This window comes from Podarcis pityusensis, assembly GCF_964106645.2.
Source record: "Podarcis pityusensis genome assembly, chromosome: 8".
Classification (NCBI taxonomy): domain Eukaryota; kingdom Metazoa; phylum Chordata; class Lepidosauria; order Squamata; family Lacertidae; genus Podarcis; species Podarcis pityusensis.
Genome location: NC_138033.1, coordinates 11,981,654 through 12,001,501, shown reverse-complemented (window position 1 = coordinate 12,001,501; position 19,848 = coordinate 11,981,654). Strand labels below are relative to the sequence as shown.

The 19,848-nt window shown below is 45.0% G+C and overlaps 2 protein-coding genes across 3 annotated transcripts in view; both read right to left on the bottom strand.

Moving 5' to 3' along the window:
• Positions 1-1,655, bottom strand: part of LOC308484305 (urokinase plasminogen activator surface receptor-like) — a 30,129-nt gene extending 28,474 nt beyond the window's left edge. The window contains exon 1 of the mRNA XM_081019124.1: positions 1,364-1,655. The gene's annotated coding sequence lies outside the window, so the exon portion shown is untranslated. The remainder of the gene's footprint in view (positions 1-1,363) is intronic.
• Positions 1,656-4,439: 2,784 nt separating this feature from the next.
• On the bottom strand, positions 4,440-15,978 carry LOC308484333 (phospholipase A2 inhibitor NAI-like). 2 transcript variants are annotated; one of them, XM_081019186.1, is made up of 7 exons: positions 15,749-15,978; positions 14,258-14,377; positions 12,419-12,553; positions 10,281-10,421; positions 9,117-9,260; positions 7,961-8,098; positions 4,440-5,290 (listed from the first exon to the last, which is right to left on the bottom strand). In XM_081019186.1, exons 1-7 carry the CDS (start codon positions 15,795-15,797, stop codon positions 5,085-5,087), a joined length of 933 nt encoding a protein of 310 aa, XP_080875312.1. In that variant the 5' UTR covers positions 15,798-15,978; the 3' UTR covers positions 4,440-5,084. The 2 variants fall into 2 exon arrangements, with proteins under 2 accessions (XP_080875312.1, XP_080875313.1); XM_081019187.1 differs by lacking the exon at positions 12,419-12,553.
• Between the last annotated feature and the right edge of the window lie 3,870 nt (positions 15,979-19,848).

The following is a 19,848-nucleotide window of genomic DNA, read 5'->3' as shown; positions in this document are numbered from 1 at the left end:
TTCTGTTTGCCCTGCTGCTTTCCCAGGAAAGCCCTTTAGCACAGAATCAGATCAAATGTCAAGCAGTAAATGGTGGTTTTTCCCGGGGGGGGGGGGAATGCAACACAACAAGCAGAAATCTGGATGAGTGCAGAGGTCACTGCCAGGCAGGGGATGATGATGATTTGCAATAATTTAACATGCAAAATTAAAAATGGCTTAAGACAACTTACAGTAAAAGGGCCATTCACATATTGCAAGGGGGATGTTGACAACAGTTTGATTGTTTTTAACTGAGGGCCTCAGGAGATCCATGCACATGCATGGCGATTTGCGCTCATGCTGCTATCAGGGTGGTCATACGCAGTCATGCTTTCAACACTGGTTTTGCCCACAAAGGTTTTGGGGTGATCATACTGCTTCCTTTCTAAGCAGTGCCTATTGCTTAGGAAATTTCATTTCCTAATGAAATCCCGTAACTTTTTACACCACAAATGTTCTGGTTTGCTTTCCTTCTGCTTTTTGTTGTGCCATAGCCCTTTTGGACAGCAATAATAAATTCACCACAAATGCACTATTGTTGTGTCAAGACTGAGTTGCAGAATGCATCTGCAGTAAAACGCCAGCCTCAAGGGTCCCTTGCTTGATTTCTCCTGGAAAGGGTAAATTCAGATTAAATTGCCAACAATGCCCTGCAGATGCTGTTTTTAAAAAAATGTTGCACACATGAGGAGCGCCCATGGTAGATACCTATCTGGAAGCACCCAGAGAGAAGGGGGGGGTGGAGGTGACCGGTTAAGCCCAAAACAGCACATAGAATAACAATATTTAAAGCAGTTGCTATATTGCAGGTTGATGGGTGGATCTTGACTTTGAAGCCTGATGCTTTAGAGTTTTCTGTGTCTGTTCCTCAGAACTGGGGTTGGGGGGGGGTCCTCATAAGGGGGTCCTTGTCAGTAGTTCCTTGTTAAGGCCAAACAAGGGTCACATTCATAGAATCGTAGAGTTGGAAGAGACCACAAGGGCCATCGAGTCCAACCCCCTGCCAAGCAGGAAACACCATCAGAGCACTCCTGACATATGGTTGTCAAGCCACCATACATTTAAAGTACTTTGATACAGCTTTAAATAACCATGGCTTCCCTCAAAGCATTCTGGGAGCCGTTGTCAGTTAAGGGTACTGAGAGCTGCTCCCCTCCCAAAGAGACCATACCCAGAGTGGTTTAACAATCCATCTTCACAGAGGACTCTGGGAATTGTAGCTCTGCGAGAGGAATAGAGGGCCTCCTAGCAGCTCTCGGAACCCTTAACGAACTACAGCTCCCACAATTCTTTGGGGGAAGCAGCGCCCTAGGTTCCTCCCTATCCAAGGTCTCCCTCTTACCTTGGACTCTGCTTTGAGATGCAAGGCTTTCTGGCTGGAGATACCATCCTCTTCTCTTCAGGAGTGACTCAGTTTCCCACTTCCCTGCGTTCCTTCCTCCTTTGAGGAGGAAAGGCTGAAACCGCCCTAAAAATAAGCAGATGCCAGCGACTGTTCCGGAGCCAACTGCGCTCTGCTTTGCCAGAAAACACCACTCCGATTCCAAGCTCTCGGCATGGTTCCCACAGTCATTTTTCATCTTCCAGAGTCCACGAGGGCCCTCCCCAAAGCCAGCAGGTTGCTGTGCCTCATTATTATCCTAATTACCTTGCATCACGGGATGGTACAGCCTTTTTATGAAACATGCTGTTTGGCTACAGCTCAGCCCTGATGGTTTTAATTCACATCCGTAAGCGAAGGAGCAGCTTCCAGAGGTTGGGAGACAGTGCATTAAGGCTCCTCCTGACTTGCTTGTGCAAAGACTACGCCGTGGTTAGATGCCGGGTGCTTCCAGAGAAGTTGTTTGTCAATCATCCACCCTGATTTGTTTATGGGGAGGTTGGAGACTGTGTTGGCTCCTTAACGAGCATCCTTTCTGTGTGGAGGTGTGATGCCCTTGCATCACAGGAAGTGTCAGTCACTTTCCAGCACATCTTCCCATCACTTTCCTTCTTGCACAACCCAAAGCGGGTTTGTTATGCAGGACCTCCCAATCAACTTCTCTCGCCCTTTTAAGAATGGCTGCTAGCAAAGGTGACTGTTCTACACCCACAGTATGCCTCTGAACGCCAGCTTCTGAGATGCACGGGTGTGGAGATTGCAGTTGTGCTCAGACCCAGCTTCTCGGCTTCCCATAGGCATCTGGTTGGCCGCTGTGAGGTTAGATGGGCCTTTGGTTTGATCCAGCAGAACTCTCTTTATGTCCTATTGCTGGGGTGGAGAACCTCACGCCCAGGGTGTGTGTAGAATGCAACCTGCCATGTCTCTCTTTCTGGCCCTTGGGTCTCTCTCCCCACCATCATTCTTCTCTCCCGGCCAGCTAGAAAGGATCCCAAGAGACAAGGCAGTGAAAAAGCTCCGCCAGAGATTTAGGAGAGTCCTTGTGCGCTTTGGGTTTTGAAAATCCAAAAACATGCCCTTTTGGTGGGAGTGGGGGAGAGAGACATCATTTAATAAAATAGGAATACAGTGGACGCTCAGGTTGCAAACATGATCTGTGCGGGATGCACATTTGCAACTCGCAGTGGTGCATTTGCACAAGAACGGGTTGCAATTCGGCGCGTCTGCACATGTGCAAAGTGCAATTTAGCACTTCTGCGCATGTGTGACCGCCGAAACCCGTAAGTAACCCACTCCAGTACTTCCAGGTTTCGGCGGTCCGCAACCCAAAAAAACGCAACCTGAAGCGTCTGTAACCTGAGGTATGACTGTATAGGAAGCTGCTTTATATTGAGTCAAGTTCCTGATCCATCTAGCTTAGTATGTTGGAATAGCTCAGCCAGTTGAGCATGAGACTCTTAATCTCAGCGTCGTGGGTTCAAGCCCCATGTTGGGCAAAAGATTCCTGCATTGCAGGCGGTTGGACCAGATGACCCTCGTGGTCCCTTCCAACTCTGCAGTTCTGTAACTTGATGATTCTGCAGCAGCTGTCCAGGATCTCAGACAAGATTCTCTCCCAGGCCTCCAGAGAAATGGCAAGGACTGAACCTGAGACCTTCTGCATGCAAAGCAGATGCTAAACAGGAGGAAGGTGTGCATTCATAGCTGTAGGTGAGCCTATTTTGAAATTCATACTTCCGAAGGTCTTTGGCAAAAGCTGGCATCGGATCCCATGGGAACACAGCCTTCTCTTGGCTTGCTAACATAACACAAACAAGTCGTAATTATTTTCCATTGCCAAATGTTAGTAGGGATGGTGCAGACCTCTGTGTGTGTGTGTGCGCGTGCATGAACACACACGCACATGTTTAAGAAATTTAAGGGCTGCAGCTCAGTGACTGAGCATCCACTTTGCATACAAAATTCAATTCCTGGCATCTCCAGGTGGAGCTGGGAAAGTCACTTAACTGAAGCCCTAGATAACTGCTGCCAGTCAGAGCCATAGAAAACACTGAGTTAGATGGGTCAATGGTTTGTCTCTTGGCATAAGCAACCTCTCATGTTCTACACACACCCCTGTCTCTCTCTGTGTGTGTGAGCACACACACACACACACTTATATATTACCTCATACACAGAAACACTTGCAGAACTAATTTCTTGGGCTGGCGTCTCCGTCAGGTTTCGCTTGCCATAATATATATGCATAATTCCTTAGGCTCGCTGTCACTCTGGCGAAACTGGTTTTGCAGGGTTTTGGAGCTGCAAAATTAAAAACTAACGCAACCCGTTTAATAAGAGGCAAAAGTACACACTGCCAGCAGTGATCCTTCTTTCAAGTGGCCTTCAGTTCAGGGTGGGGATGGTTGAAGCACCTCCAAAAACGGGACATGATGGCAAGCAACGCTGCACTCAGAATGGCCCTCTCTGACAACTTGAAGGTTTTTTTTATCAGGATCTAAATCTCTTAATTGTTGGCAATATTGAACAGTGGGTGCTTCTAGATGTGGATGACACAATCACTGCTGTTCTGCTTTTGCCCTGTGGAATAGCAGCTTTCCAGATTTCTAATAATCCGGAGTTAAGCAAACCGTCCTTTCCATAGTGTAGAAGCATCCAATAGAAATCATGAGAATGATTGTGAACCTGGGAAAGGTAATATTTTGTCTTCTCAACCTATAGGATTTGGTTTTTGTTGAGGTGTCCCTTAACACAACCACGTTTGAGACTTGTGTTCGTGAGCTTGCACAGATGTCCCTCATGCAGGCAGTGAGAAGATGAGACTCTTAAAAATCAAATGCCCACTCTAGCCAAGAAAGGGCATTGCATGTGAACAGTAGGTATGGGAACTGCCCCTCCAAAAACACCCGATTTCGACATTGTGTGTTTTGTTTATTGTTTATTTAGTTCATAAAATTTCCATACCTCTTGATCGTAAAAAAAAAAGAATAAAATGACAAAATTATCAGTAAAAACAGCTACTTAAAATATTCCCCCCCCAAAAAAAAAACCAACAACAACAATGAGCTAAAAAAGAAGATGATTAAAATATACTTCGACATTCTACATATCTGGGTAGCCTTGTCTAAGCAAACAGGGTCTTGGCAGGCACTGAAAAGAGTACAATGAAGGCTGCTGGCTGATGTCAATAGGCAGGGATGCTGCCACAGGAAAAGGTCAATTTCTTACAAATATTTTGTGGCATCTGTAATCGAAGCGGTCAAGCAGGCATACAATATGTGGGGTGAGACGGTTCGCAGGTAAACTGGTCCCAGGTTGTTAAGGGCTTTATATACCAATAGTAACTCTTTGAACGTGGTCCAGCAGCAAATTGGTAACTACTACAGGCCTCTAAACAAAGGTGTCCTCTGTTGACCGGGGTCTTAATCTTTTGCCGCAGCATTCTGCACTAACTGCAGCTTCCGGATCAAGCACAAGGAAAGCCCTGCATGCTGCACATTGCAGTAATCCAGTCTTGGCATGGCATATAGACAGTAGGGGAGCAGTGCTTCAGTGCCACCTCCTTCCAGGCAGATAAAGGAGCCCCTGTAGACGACAAGCACCTATTCCCATGTATGCAACCAACTTTCAAAGACTGGCCCGATCCTTTCTTGAAGGCTCACCCAGACAGCCGCCATTATGGTCAAGCCATCCATGCCAGCCACCAGGCAGAAGCAGCCACCATCAGTAGCATCTGTGGACCAGAATGCTCTCCAGCTTGGTTGCAGAAGGACGTTTTGCAACACTCAACAAAGGAATCCGGTCCCATCAGTTTGGAATAGATATCCTCGTAGCTGCTGCACATGGTCTCGGTGGCACAGCCTTTCTGAAGGGTCACAGTTCTGTTCTCTGGGAAAGAAAGAAGACAGGTTTTTTGGATTTTTCAAGGGCCACATTCCCTTCTGGGCAATCTTCTGAGGGCCGCATGGCAGCAGTGAGTGGAGCCAGAGGGGAAAGTGGGCGGGGCAACTAATGGAAGCTTCACCTTGTAGTGTAGGCTAGTTTCTACCCACACTTAAACAACCCTCTCCATTATCGAAGTTCAAGGACAGGCAAAAAAAAAGAGAGACGTGGCGTATGGAGAGTTCTGTAGAGCATGAACTCTTTACCTCAGGGTCGTGGGTTTGAGTCCCACAAGGAGAAAGATTTCTGCATTGTGGTGGGGTTGGACTATATGACCCTTGTGGTCCCTTCCATCTCTACAATTCTATGATTCTATGAAGGCCAAATAGAGATACAGTCGTACCTTGGAAGTCGAACAGAATCCGTTCTGGAAGTCCGTTCGAATTCCAAAACATTCAAATACCAAAGTGCAGCTTCTGAATCTTCTGCAGCCAATCGGAAGCCCCGACGGATGTTCGGCTCCCAAAAATCAGTGCTTTTTTCTGGGGGGATGCGGGGGGACGCATCCCCCTAAACATTTTGTGAATCTAACTTTGGCCTCATTGAGGGGCTGTCTTTCTTTCTTTCTCTTTCTTTCTTTCTTTTTTAAATGCTTTATTGAAATTAAAAAGAAAGAACGAACAAAAATTCATCCAAAAAGTAAAAACAGTAATATATGTTATATCAGATCTCGATAAATTCTTCTTACATCTATAACTTAAGAAGTATTTCAATATGAGTAGGAAAAGTAGAGTACCCCTAAACATTTTTTTAGGAAAAAAGCACTGCCAAAAATAGTTCGCAAACCAGAACAGTCACTTCCGGGTTTGCGACATTCGGGAGCCAAAACATTCAGGAACTAAGCTGTCTGAAAACCAAGGTACAACTGTACCTGGTGGCTCCCCACTCCTAAATTGGAGATTTTTAGAGCAGCGTAAAGCCTGCATCACATTCCACCTATGGACACTAGAGGGCGAAATGGTCCTCTTATACTAAGACATATCCTACAAGTAAAGAATGAGTGAAAAATTGAGGGGCCCTCCAAGAAATGATGTTTTATTGCAGGTGTATTCTGCAACATGTTCTTAACACAAGGATGGTGAATCTGTGGTGGATTTGCTCTGTGATGCCTCCCCAATGCTGCCATATCCTTGCCGTCCGGAGGGGCTTTAAAACTCAACCAAAGCAGGACAAAAATAAACCAGAACGTTTGTGGCATAAATAGTTACAGAGATAGGCACTCATTGGAAGTGAAGCAGTGTGGTGTCCCCAAAACAGATACATGCTCAATCTTTTGAAAATGGAATAACGTGTGCAAACGCCTTGATAGCATCAGGAGCACAAATCAATACGGAGGTAACATTAAAAGGATGTCTTCAGGGGCCGTGAAATTGACCAGAATTGACCATGCTTCACTGTGGAAGGCTTATTTGGGATCAGGGCGACCTAAACCCTTTGCTTTGGTGCTTTCTACACTTCTGATGTTGGAGAGGCACACCAAATCCATCCAAAAAGGAAGACTCCAGAATGTTTGTTTACCCACACTTTTATAACACATTAACTGTTAAGGTTTCCCCCTCGCCCGCCGAGAATCCAGGGAACTGTAGTTTGTTAAGGGTACTGAGAATTTTTAGGAGACCCCCTCCAATCACCCTCACAGGACTACAATTCCCAGAGTGGCCCGAGTAAAAGGGTTGGTTGTTAAAACCACTTTTAAATCCATGGCGTGGATGGTACAAAAGCAAGAATCTCCTGTCCTCAAAGGAACCCGGCTCCTTGTGTCTCTGCATGAATAACCGAGTTCAGATGTGGATAAAAGAAGGGACACCAAGAACAGTGACTCACACAGAGAAGCGATGGGGCACCTCCCCTGAGAACAGGTCACTTGGCTGTATCCTCTCTGTCAGGAGTTATTTCCTACCTGATGGAGAGGTGTTGCAGAATTAATTGCTCCTGGCACAGTGTTACCTCGGTTTTGGAACGTAATCCATTCCGGAAGACCGTTTGACTTCCAAAGCGTTTGAAAACCGAGGCACAAAGGGCATTCTGCAAATTCAATGGAGAAAAAAGCTCAGCAGAAGCCGTTCGACTTCCGAGGCATGTTCGAAAACGGAAGCATTTACTTCTGGGTTTTTGGGTTTTCGGCGTTCAAAACCAAAACGTTCAGGTTCCGAGACGATCAAAAACTGAGGTACCACTGTAGATACTGATTGGGAGGGATCAGAGCCGGAACAAAGATGTAACAAATAACCTCCTCTGTGTATGGAGACTCTCCTTGTTTAAGGTAATTTCACATGGCCCTCAAGCAGTGTATCCCAAAGGATGGATTCCTGTAGCAGCAGTTTTTCTGATCCATGCTTCTCTCTAACTCTTTGAGATAAGAAGCTGCCCCCTCTTTAGCATCTGATCAGGCCAACAGGAATAATAATAATAATAATAATAATAATAATAATAATAATAATAATAAAATTTTATTTATATCCCGCCCTCCCCAGCGGGCTCAGGGCGGCTAACAACAATAAAATAATACAACATTCTAAAATCATTTCATTGTAAAATTAATTCAAATCAAATTGATGGCAACCATGATGGCATGCTTCCCAGTCCTCTGTATACGCACCCTTGCCGCTTTCTTACCTCTGTCGATGACGCGTACACATTGATCCATGACTCCTGTGCAATTTAAAACTTGCAGTCTGTCCTGAGCACACTCCCCATGCCCGGACTCCTGGCAGGTATAGCACTGCAGCCCATTGGGCTGTCCGGAAGTTATGACTGTAGAGTAAAAAGGGGGGGGGGACTTTAGTGATGATCTATTCAATTTCTTAAATAACCTTTCTCCAAAATAAAAAAATCCTTCCAGTAGCACCTTTAAGACCAACTAAGTTAGTTCTTGGTATGAGCTTTCATGTGCAAGCACACTTCTTCAGATACACTGAAACAGAAGTTGCCAGATCCTTCTATATAGTGAGAAGGTGGGGAGGGGTATTACTCAGAAGGGTGGTGGGAATGGGAGATTGGCAGATAGCTGAGATGAGCCTGCTGACGACTCTTAACGACTGTAATAGGTCTAACAGGAAAAGGCAAGGGGTGAGAAGGTGAGAAATGGCTTAGTCATGTATAATGGGAATTAGTCATGTATAATGGGAATTATACATGATTTTTTTGATTTTTTGATTTTTTTATTTTGACTATGGCAGACCAACACGGCTACCTATCTGTAACTGGAACCTTTCTCCAAAGTGCCTCAAGGCGACTTACAGAAATGATGGGTTTTATGTAATGCTGCACCAGCGGGGTTCTGCTGGCCCCCTCCTTTGCGCTGGGCTCAACACTCAACCCCCCCCCCGATGATGCAACATCATACATATGAAGTCACAGAATCGTAGAGTTGGAAAGGACGCCATGGGTCATCTAGCCCAACCCCCTGCAATGCAGGAATCTCATCTAAAGCATCCCTTACAGAATAGTGCATGCAATGCACACCAGTGTGTGATATGTGCTGGACCCCCTCAATCTTGGGCACAAGACAGCACCTCTATCTTCTGAAAAATGAGTACAATTTTTACCTAAATTAAACATTCCGTGGATTTCCGATTTTTCAAAATATTAATTTGGAAGAGGCGCGACGACTCTCCTGCAACTCTCCTGTTCATTGCCATGGGGCTTGTGCTGGGGGACTTTCCTGCAGACTGTGTCCTAGATTGTTATTATTTGGCATATAGGCAGGATCCTACACCCAGGCGGTACCTACCTGACAGAAGGTTATCAGAGCACGGCAACTGTCATTTACCTGGGAAGCTCCTGTTGTTGCAGTTGGAACTGCTGCAGACCTTTTGCTCAACAAAGGCAAAATCTCTCCCGATCTGGTACGCCACCAGTGTGTCCTTAAAGGAACTGCCTCCACATCCCTTTATGATGGGTTCTGTTTCTTCACCTGCAGAAGCAATCATCAGGTGATGTCCACACAGAACAGGACCATTTTTGGATTTAAGAAATGCAGCTAGTAGATAGTTTTCCAATGGACACTCCACTTTTAACTCCATCTATTATCTCACTAATAAGCTTCTCCATATACTGCGTATGTTTAAATTTGCATGGTGGGTGTTATTTTGCTGTTCCGTGGAACAGCTTCCACAGTATCCACTGCACTGAGGCACTGTTCCTTTTTTGCAATTAGCTGGAAGTGCAATAAAAACAGATTTCACACAGAACTTGATATAGTTCTATATTATCCAGCAATGCCAATGGCCAAGATCCATCTATGTCTACTCAAAAGTAAGCCCCTTTCAGCAATGGTCTCTTGTAATTTGAAGTTTCCAGTTAGCTGGCTCCACTCATTTCATTGCACGGATATGGGTTGGTGGTGCATTGCCCCTTAATTGCCCCATATTTGTCAGTTTCCGTTCCTCACTGTAGCAGAGGAGAGTACAAATTATTTGCTTCCTGTTTTTTCTTTCCTTTCTTTTATGGCTAAATAGCTCTCTTTCACTATAAAAGGAGTATAAAAATATGCAAATAAATTGGTAATTAAACTACTGACACACCAAGCAGGAAACAGAAGCCCTCTAACAAGGGGCATTTTATCATGAATCCAGCAGGAAGAAGTAAAATGGTGAGAACAAAAAAACAGAAAGCCTTTAATTAAAGGAACAGTTGCCTCTAAAGGTTTTCATAGTGCTTTGCCTGTCCAGCCTAGAAAGACCAGCTCTGCAAATGCATTTTATTGCAAAACACACACAGTCTTAAAAACATAGGACAGCAACTCAGAAAACCTTGAAATATGTTTTTCCAACACCATGTGCATCATTTGCAATGGTGACTACGCAGCAGGTTGTGGTTGCAGAGTTTTCGCTGCACCTATTGGCTAGTGACCATCACATCCTTAGCGATGCCTTAGCCTCTCCTATCCCTGTGTCTGTGCGCTTTGAATGCTTTGGTACCCACTTGGCAATACCTGGCAGGAGGCGCTGGGAAATCTGCACACACTGGTCTTCACTCCCATAGCATGGCTCTGTGGGCGCATTGTGGCCACATTCAGCTGCGCTCCCGATGCAGGTTTGACACTGCACACCATTTTTTGATCCGTTTCCGTGAACTGTTGGAAGCAACAGTGAGCAGCAGGGGGAGAGACAGAGATCATCAGATTCCAGCCCATTTCGCCACCTGAGGCAAAATGGAAATTGCCACCTACCACCCCACTCTCACCCACAGGCCTGCCATTTCTGCCGCCTCCTCCCAGCTCTCAGCAAATTTGGCAAAAGCCAGAGCACTCCTCAGAGCATTGCCATTCGGCTCCTCCCTCCCCGCCCCAGGCAGGGGTCACCTGATCAGAAACATGGCATGCAGGAACACCCTGGCTGTCACCAAACTCAGCAGGAGGCAGGGTGCTCCTCAAAGCCTTCCACCTGGGGAAGATAAGCAGCAACACTGTGCGCTGTAACACCTCCCTCTTGGCAGCAGAAGAGGTGGGGCGGGCAGAATGCCGCCTCTTGCACTTCTGCCACCTGAGGTGGACTCTTCACCCTACCTCATGGGCAGGCTGGCTCTGTCACATCCCCCAATTGGAGGCCCTTCTCTGTGTTTTCCCTCTGGCAGATGATGTATGAGGATGAGAAAATGGGCCTTTTCTGTAGTATGTGGAATACTATCTCCATGAAGGCTTGCTGGGCACCAACACTGATAACTTTTCAGTGTTAACCTTTTTCTTTGAAGCAGTTGGTGATTGGTTTCTTTTTCCTTGGGGAGCTGTTCTGTGGTGGCCAGACCTACGTTAGGGGGATGGAGGGGTTGGGTCGCAAGTTCTCCATTGATTTTAGCATGTCTACTCAGAGTAGGACTGGCTTTGGATGCAACGCAATAGGTTTTGGCTTTCAATTGTTTTGTTTTTCATGTTCTGTATAGCTTGCTTTACTCTGTCACTTTGAGACACTTGTGCAAAGAGGAGAACATGCCGAAGAAGAAGAAGGAGGAGGAGGAGGAGGAGGAGGAGGAGGAGGAGGAGAAGTTGTTTTATTATTAGGAATTCATTAAGGAAAATGTTCCATCGGCGCAAGTATTCCAGCTTGCTCTGACAGAACATTATTCCCTCTCCTGCCCCTGAATACTATTGTACCCCCCACAGATTGCAAGCCAATTCCAGGGAGCGCATCAAGGGAAGGGAGGGGCAAGCCCCACTCTGCTAGCAGAAGTCCTTGCATGGACATCCACTAGTGGGACTAATTAGTTGAATAGGTGACTAAGTATATATATATATATATATATATATATATATATATATATATATACTTTTTATAAAGCAGAGACATCACCTTGCCAACAAAGGTCCGTATAGTTAAAGCTATGGTTTTCCCAGTAGTGATGTATGGAAGTGAGAGCTGGACCATAAAGAAGACTGATCGCCAAAGAATTGATGCTTTTGAATTATGGTGCTGGAGGAGACTCTTGAGAGACCCATGGACTGCAAGAAGATCAAACCTATCCATTCTGAAGGAAATCAGCCCTGAGTGCTCACTGGAAGGACAGATCCTGAAGCTGAGGCTCCAATACTTTGGCCACCTCATGAGAAGAGAAGACTCCCTGGAAAAGACTCTGATGTTGGGAAAGATTGAGGGCACAAGGAGAAGGGGGCAACAGAGGACAAGATGGTTGGACAGTGTTCTCGAAGCTGCCAGCATGAGTTTGACCAAACTGCAGGAGGCAGTGGAAGACAGGACTGCCTGGCGTGCTCTGGTCCATGGGGTCACGAAGAGTCAGACACAACTAAACAACAACAACAGTTTTAACTGTTGCTATATCTGTATTGTCCCTGTTATACCTAATTGCAAATTCAAATGTATCCCTATCATGTTTTATGACTTCCTTGATATTGTATGTGGGCTGGAACTGGTCTGTGACCGAAATAATAAATTCATTCATTCATTAGTTGAACAGGCTTATTATTATTATTATTATTATTATTATTATTATTATTTATTACTGGCAAAGCACTGAAGTGATGTTTTCATGAAAGTGTTTATCACTGCCCCCAACATAGCCTCACAGCTAAATTCAGAGCACATCAACATGGGCATGCACCATTTCTGTACCACATACCATCACGTGTCAGAGGCTGGCATAGATCGAAGGAGCAACAAAACATCGACCAGCTTAAAGATCCCGTGTTCCCTTTCTGATAGCGGCGGCACAAATTCGAGTCGCCGCAGCCCAGTTTCACCGTTCCTGCATCCACTGCAAACAGAAGATCAAACAAAGGAGTTAACCCATTGCCAACATAGGGCATTATTGGAAGCGTCATTTTTGATTTGCAAAGGATGTTATGTCTGGTCCAGGTCCAGTGTAAATAATTTTGTAAATAAACTCAAAGAAGAAGAAATGGGGCCTTGAACTTCCCCACTGCTAGTCAGCAGACTGACAGGTACACAGGTCCTCTGGTCAGTTTTCACCTCTGTGGTGAGATGTACTTTAATGAAAGTACAGTGCTGCCTCAGGTTACAGACGCTTCAGGTTACAGACGATTCAGGTGACAGACTCCGCTAACCCAGAAATAGTACCTTGGGTTAAGAACTTTGCTTCAGGATGAGGACAGAAATTGCACGGTGGCGGAACGGCAGCAGCAGGAAGCCCCATTAGCTAAAGTGGTACCTCAGGTTAAGAACAGTTTCGGGTTAAGAACGGACCTCCAGAACGAATTAAGTTCTTAACCTGAGGTACCACTGTACAGGGATTTTTTACGTTATAGCAAGTATTAAAATTATGGGAAATATTTGAATTACGGGACTAAGCTGTCTCAGCCAGAGGACCACATTCTGGGTAACCTTCCACAGGTCACATGCCAGCGGTGGATCGGGCGAAAGGCAAAAGTGAGTGCAGAAGCAAAGGCAACTTTCACCTTTGTACAGTAGGCAAGTTTCTGCATGCATTCACACACCCTTCGTTGTCCTCCACCCAAGGAAGCATTATCAGGGTTCAAGGACACATTCCAGCAAGGCAGACACACTCAAGCATAGTCTGGAAGGGCTGTGGCTTGAGAACAGTTGCAAGAGCCAAAGAGAGAGTAGGAGACTCACATTCACCTCCTGGGGCTGAGATTCCCTACTGCTGCTCTATAGCCTTCCATGACAGATGCTCAGAGGCCTGCTGCTTCCAACCATCAATGATCCTGGAGCAATGCAGAGCATCTTGCCCAACCCCATTTCCTCACCAGACGTTGGCCAGCTGCTGCCTCTTGTTAAATTTTGAGGAATGTCCATAGAGAGGCATGAGCCCCAATCAAATGGTCGCTAATGTACTTCTGATCTCCTGCCACTGTCTGAATAACAGTGTCCACCTGTCCCTATTTTCCAGGGACAGTCCTAGATTTATAGAAGCCATCCCGGTTTCCGATTTGGTACCCGAATGCCCCTCTTTTTCTTAGGATGTAAATATTTTCATCGGAGAAATGATGGAGGATATGGGGTTATGCAATCCGCAAGCCAAGAGCCAGTGTGGTGTAGTGGTTAAGAGTGGTGGACTCGTAGTCTGGGGAACCGGGTTCGCGTCTCCGCTCCTCCACATGCAGCTGTTGGGTGACCTTGGGCTGGTCACACTTCTCTGAAGTTTCTCAGCCCCACTCACCTCACAGAGTGTTTGTTGTGGGGGAGGAAGGGAAAGGAGAATGTTAGCCGCTTTGAGACTCCTTTGGGTATAAAGCAGGATATCAAATCCAAACTCTTTTATACAACCTTTAGAAGGCAGCCCTGTCTAGGGTAGGTTTTTTTTAATGTTTAACGTTTTATTATGTTTATATATTGAAAGTTGCTCAGAGCTGCTGGAGCAACCCAGTCAGGTGGGTGGGGTATAAATATTATTATTATTATTATTATTATTATTATTATTATTATTATTGAATGGGACATCCCTATTTTGGAGGAATGTTGGAGGGTATGCACTTACAACCAGCGTAGTCCTTGGTCTCAATGAAGCAAGCGTCTTGAGACTGGTCACAAACCTCCACTTCGTTCTTTGCACACTTCCCGTTCTTGCTCAAGCACTTCTGGCATGTCAAGCTGTCAGCTGGAGAAAGACACAAAGATAATGTCTGCTTTTTCCATGCTACGTTAACCTGCGCTGGGGATGCACAGGCCCTCTCAGGGGCCCAGAGAGGCCACTTCCAGCTTTTGAGATGCTAAGTCATAAGAACAGCTAGTAGTAGCTTGTTCATATAATTAACTGATTTCATCGCAGAATAAGCTTGTGCCATCTGAACGGACATATTTCTCTTTATACTATATTTGCACCGGTCTGTCTTCACCCTGTTTTCATGGGCTGTCTCCCAAGGTTCTAAAGGTGGGGGAAAGAAAGAGGGGCAGGAAGAAAAAGTAGGGGGATCCATATCTGTATTAAGTGACTTGGAGAGGAAGAAAGGTCCCTGCGTGTGTGACAGTTGTAGTCTTCTGTGGACAGGGGGGAAAGCGAAGGGAGGAACTGGGGAAGAGGCAGGTGGAATTGGGTTAAAAGTGGCATTTGGAGGAATGGGATGTAAGGAGGAAGGGAGGACAGTTTCAGGGCTCTGGGTAAGAACTGCTTGTCAGTTTCTTCCTCCTTAGTCTCAAATTCCTCTAAGAAAGAAGAAAGGTATGGGCAAAAGCTGGCTTAGTTGCCCCTGCCTGTCATTGCCTCTGAGTCTTCCTGTATTGGGCTCTAGTGCCACCTACTGTTGGGCTCCTTGCCTTCTGCCCTACCAGTCCAATGCAAACCAACCACCACTTCTGCTTTGGCTAATGTTTCAACCCCGCCCCTCTGATCTTGGTGGGATCTGGGCTCATTGACGGCTTCAGTCTTATGCACCATCTGAGAGTAAGCACTGTAAGTGCTGCTTCTGGAAAAGAAAAAAGTAACATGCATATGATTGCATTGTAAAGTTAGCTATATAGCGGTCGAACAAATTTACTGTGGCTTTTGCAAACTAAAGTTGAAAGATCAAATTTTGTGGGGGGTGGGGAGAGCCGGAATAGAGGAGCCCTTAATAAAATCCAATGGCCCCTTTCTCCAGCCCATAAGTTTTAGCCATATTTATGACCCCCTCCTATAGCTGGTGACACAGGAAGTCCTATTGAGTTCAATGGGACATACACTCATTTCAGTGTATATAGGATTTCAACCTAAGCGAGACAACACAAAAGGTAAGGCGGATGAAGCTATTCTGCCCCTTCCCTTGTAATCTAGGTACCACAAAAGTCCACTTCTAGAGGGCTAGAGAATTAATTGCAATATATTGCATAGCTGCATTATCTTTCAGAGATTTTAGTCCCCATCCACCTGAATTGCCCTCTATGCAAGCCTGGCTGAAGTTAGCAGGGCTTGGCCCAATAGATCAATAGATCAACCCACTCAGTTCCCACATCACACAATGTGCACATGCAGCCAGGTGCATCTGAGACTTACCTGCGCCAAGGCAGAATATGAAGATCACAAGGGACACCTGAAACTTCATGGCAGCTTTGATGTTCAGATGAGGAGGAGCAAACCTGGCTTGCTTCAGAGGTGAGGGCTTGTCAGGGAGCTCACTTCAGGAACATAGAATGAAGCTTGGGCAAGGATGTGTTTGAAACCTTCAGAACAGGAGATGATGAAGGGAAGAGCTGGAAAGAACAGGGGGAAACCGGCACTTTAGGTCTTTTATTGTGGGAAGGAAGAGCGCTGCAAAGATGCACAGATGACTCTGTCCGTAAGCGAATGATACAAATTTGCATTCAAGCACCGATTTACTGAGTGCAATTATATCCTGCTCTTCCAATCCAAGGAGCCCAGGGTGGCAAACAGATATACAATTTAAAAACAATGCAAAAAACATTTTAGAACAGTGGGTGACATTCTAAAAACAACTGCAGTTAAAAATATATCAAAGCAGTTACAATTAAAAACATGCTTCCAATCAATGATCTCAAGGTTGCCAGGAATAGTATTCTTCAGCCACCAAATGCCTGGGTAAACAGGACTGTTTTCAGATTCCTCCTGGAAGTCAGTAATAATGGAGACAAGGTACACTGCACTAGGGGGGTCATTCCACAACTGAGGAACCACCACTGTAAAGGGCCTTTTAGATGCATAGATGCATCTGGGCAAATTAAGGTGCCGGATTGCTGAGGTCTTGCATATCTGCAGTGCCCCCAGACACTCTGTAAGCAAAATAAAGCTTTCTATTTTTTACATTTTACAACAGGGAGGGTCCATGGAAGTGACCCAGGGGGTCACCCTCTAACAGCACCCCCAACAGGGAAATCCAGTTTCCCAGCTAATTTTCCTCACCCTCCTTACAGAACTTGGGGTAGAGAAAGTTCCCAGCAGTTGCTATCTCATATAAGAGACATTGAGCAACACCTTCCGTTTCAGACTCAGGTGGTACCTGTTCACTTAAGACTTTGGGAAGAGGAGAAAATTGGATTCAGTTTGCATCTGAAGGCAAAACTAATCACGCCCTTTGAAACAATATGCATTCCAAAAACCAATCACCCTTCCACATTCTAATTTTACAATGCATATGCTAAAGTGTACATTCACTAATGCGCTTATTAGTGAAGCTAACATACTAAAATGCTGCTGGGTTTTCTAATTGCAGACTGTTGTAGAAATACGGAGAACTGAATTTAAGAGTGGGGAAACGGGAAACTGTAATTGGCCAGCTTGCCTATCCCCACTTACACAGTTTAAATTAAATGAAGAAGGTGATTTCTTCTAAGTTTTATCCAGAACAGACCCATTGAAATTAATGGGCTTAATATAATCATGCAAATTAATTTCAGTGGTCTGCTCTGAGTAAAACTTAACAGGATACCACCCAATGCTACTGAAAATGACTTAATCGCTGATCAGCTCCACCCCAACACTTACCAGTTTGATTGGTTGATTTTTGCAGAGGCACAAATGGATCTCCCTGCAGGTCAGTCTCATTACCTTGTGGTTCATATGCTGTTAAGTGCTTATCCCAAACCCATCTCCTTGCCTTATCTTCTGCCTCCCATCCACACAGGGGCCTGGCCATCTGGCCCACACCCCTTCCTCCCCGTCATCAATGCCACTCCTGCACTTCCATGAATCAAGAACGTTTATCATATCCAAATATGACCGAGTTCACTGCACCAAGTTGGAACATGTCATTTCTGAGGAACTGGATTGTTGCGACATGTGCCGCCACTTGGCCAACACAAGAGGATTGGGAAGTCTGGGCAATCTTGAAAAACCTCATCAGAACAGTTTCTGTTTAGCAGCCACAGACTAACAGTCACTAATTATCCAACTCTCTTTCTAGCAGCCTTAAAATGTAAACTCAGGTCAGGGGCCCAGTTTGGCCCTCATGGTGTTGCAGGATTACAGAAGCTGGCCGGCCCTTCTATTAGGCAGACTGAGCCAAAGACCTCAGGCAGTGGGGTGGACATGTAAAAGGGTAAAAGGGTATTGGGAAATGATCTATAATGAATTGGGGAAAATGTTTAAAAGTACTTTCCCAAAAAAAATAATACTTTGGGGATAATTCAGACTAAAATCCCCTAGGTGTCAAAAAAGGTTATTTATGGATGCAACAACTGTGTCCTGTGTTTGTTAGCCCCAAAATGGAAAACGAGTGAGGTCCCAACCAAAGAAGAATGGCAACTTAAGTTGACAGAATATGCACAACTTGCAGACTTAACATATAGAATAAGAGAACAAGAGGAACATGCGTTTAGAGAAGATTGAAAAACATTTATTGAATATATGGAAAATAATTGTGTACAGCTGAAATTGCTGGCAGCATTAAGATAAATTAAACAGTGTAAATAAGTTTTGATGGATGCAGTAATGGAAAACTGATTGGTATAGTGTTTGTAAATTATGCAAGGATTTAAGATATGTAAAATGAACCATGGAACGAAAAGAAGCGATGCCATTGATATCTTAAGCATGTAAAATGAGTATTTGAAATTGAAAAACAGAAAATTTAATCCAGAGGTGAGGCCCTCCACCTCCAGCTCCTCCCCTGCTCTAGGTAGGAGCAATGGGTTCCTCAGAGCAAGGAAATTGGGGCAAGGTGGCCATATAAGTGCTTGTATCACCATCACAGTTTTTGCTCTAGTGGTTAATTGTGTCTAAAATTAGGGCCTCGTCAGTGCCGACGGTACTAAAGCAGAGGCAGAAGTAAAGTCCCCAAAAAATGTAAGCTGGGAAGGAGGCCCCTGGTGCAGGTAGCGCAGATCACGTAACACCAATAAATCAATTTGTGAAAGACGTTCTTAATAACTTTTGGTTTGTGTGTCCTACATCATCTACAAATAAATTACAGCAAAAAGTAGTGTGTTTAGCTCATCTGCGATGAACAGGGCCTTTGCAGAACTATTTGGTATCTGAGGTGAAGGACAAAATAGTGCCTTGCCTGAATTCCTCAGACTGAAGCAGAGTGGGCTGGCAGTTGAATCTCAGCCCACATCCACATCTTACAGTTAAAGCATTATCACACCACTTTTAAGCAGACATGGCTTTCCCCAAAGAATCATGGGACTTGTAGTTTGTTATGAGTGCCAAGAGTTGTCAGGAGATACCCGTTTCCCATGCCCCAAGCAGTTTAACCATGAATTCCTCCATGAAGGGAACTATGGAAATTGTAGGTGATTCTTTGAGGCCACTGATTCAGCATAGGCAGGTAAATAACTGGAGCCTAGCCAAGTTTCCAGGGGCGTTTTCAATGCCAGAATAGGGTGTTACAGGAACCTTGAATGCTCTCCCTGAACAAAAAAAAAAGTCCTGCATTTATTTCATTTTCACTCGTTTGGCTGCCTCTCTCAATAATTGCTTTGTGTACATTTTTTAAAAGAAAAATTCTTCTTTACTAAGTCAGGAATCATGTAACCCATTAGGGTTTGCAATATGACAGCATCACCAAATCAGATCAGAAGAGCAAGCCATGCTTTCTATCCACACTTTGAATAGGTGAACATTTTCACACTGATCTGCAACCCTCCCAGTTTATGGCTGATGTGATTCTCATTGGATTCCCCCCCCCCTCCTTGAAATCAGCACACCCCAAACTGGCTCAATTCTAAGCATTATGTTTTGCTGTCAGCTACTAACTTTCACGGACTTATTCACAGGCTAAAGTGTGTTGCTTGGTTATAAATGGCTATTCGTAACTGAGGGTTTTAGAAAAGCTTTGCACACCTAAACAGCTCCAAAGAAATAGTCAAGAGACTTCACAAATAAGCATGAGGACAACAGATAATGCCTTAACAACTTTATTAATGGTAGCAGGGAAATATGAGTGTTACACCACGGGAGAAAATGGGGAAGGGGGAGCTACGTAATTAGAAACTGCCTGATTTGGCAATTTCCTCAACATGCATTTTCTCACGTACAAACACACTCTCCCCTTTCCCTCTCCTTCCAATGAAGCAAAAGGATTGCAAGTACAAATTTTGCAGGTGTTATTCCAGAAACTGCATGGCCCTGCCCTCTAGTGGCACGCTGGGGAAACTGCTGTTAGAGGCACAACATTCCTCCCCAACCTCCAGCCCATG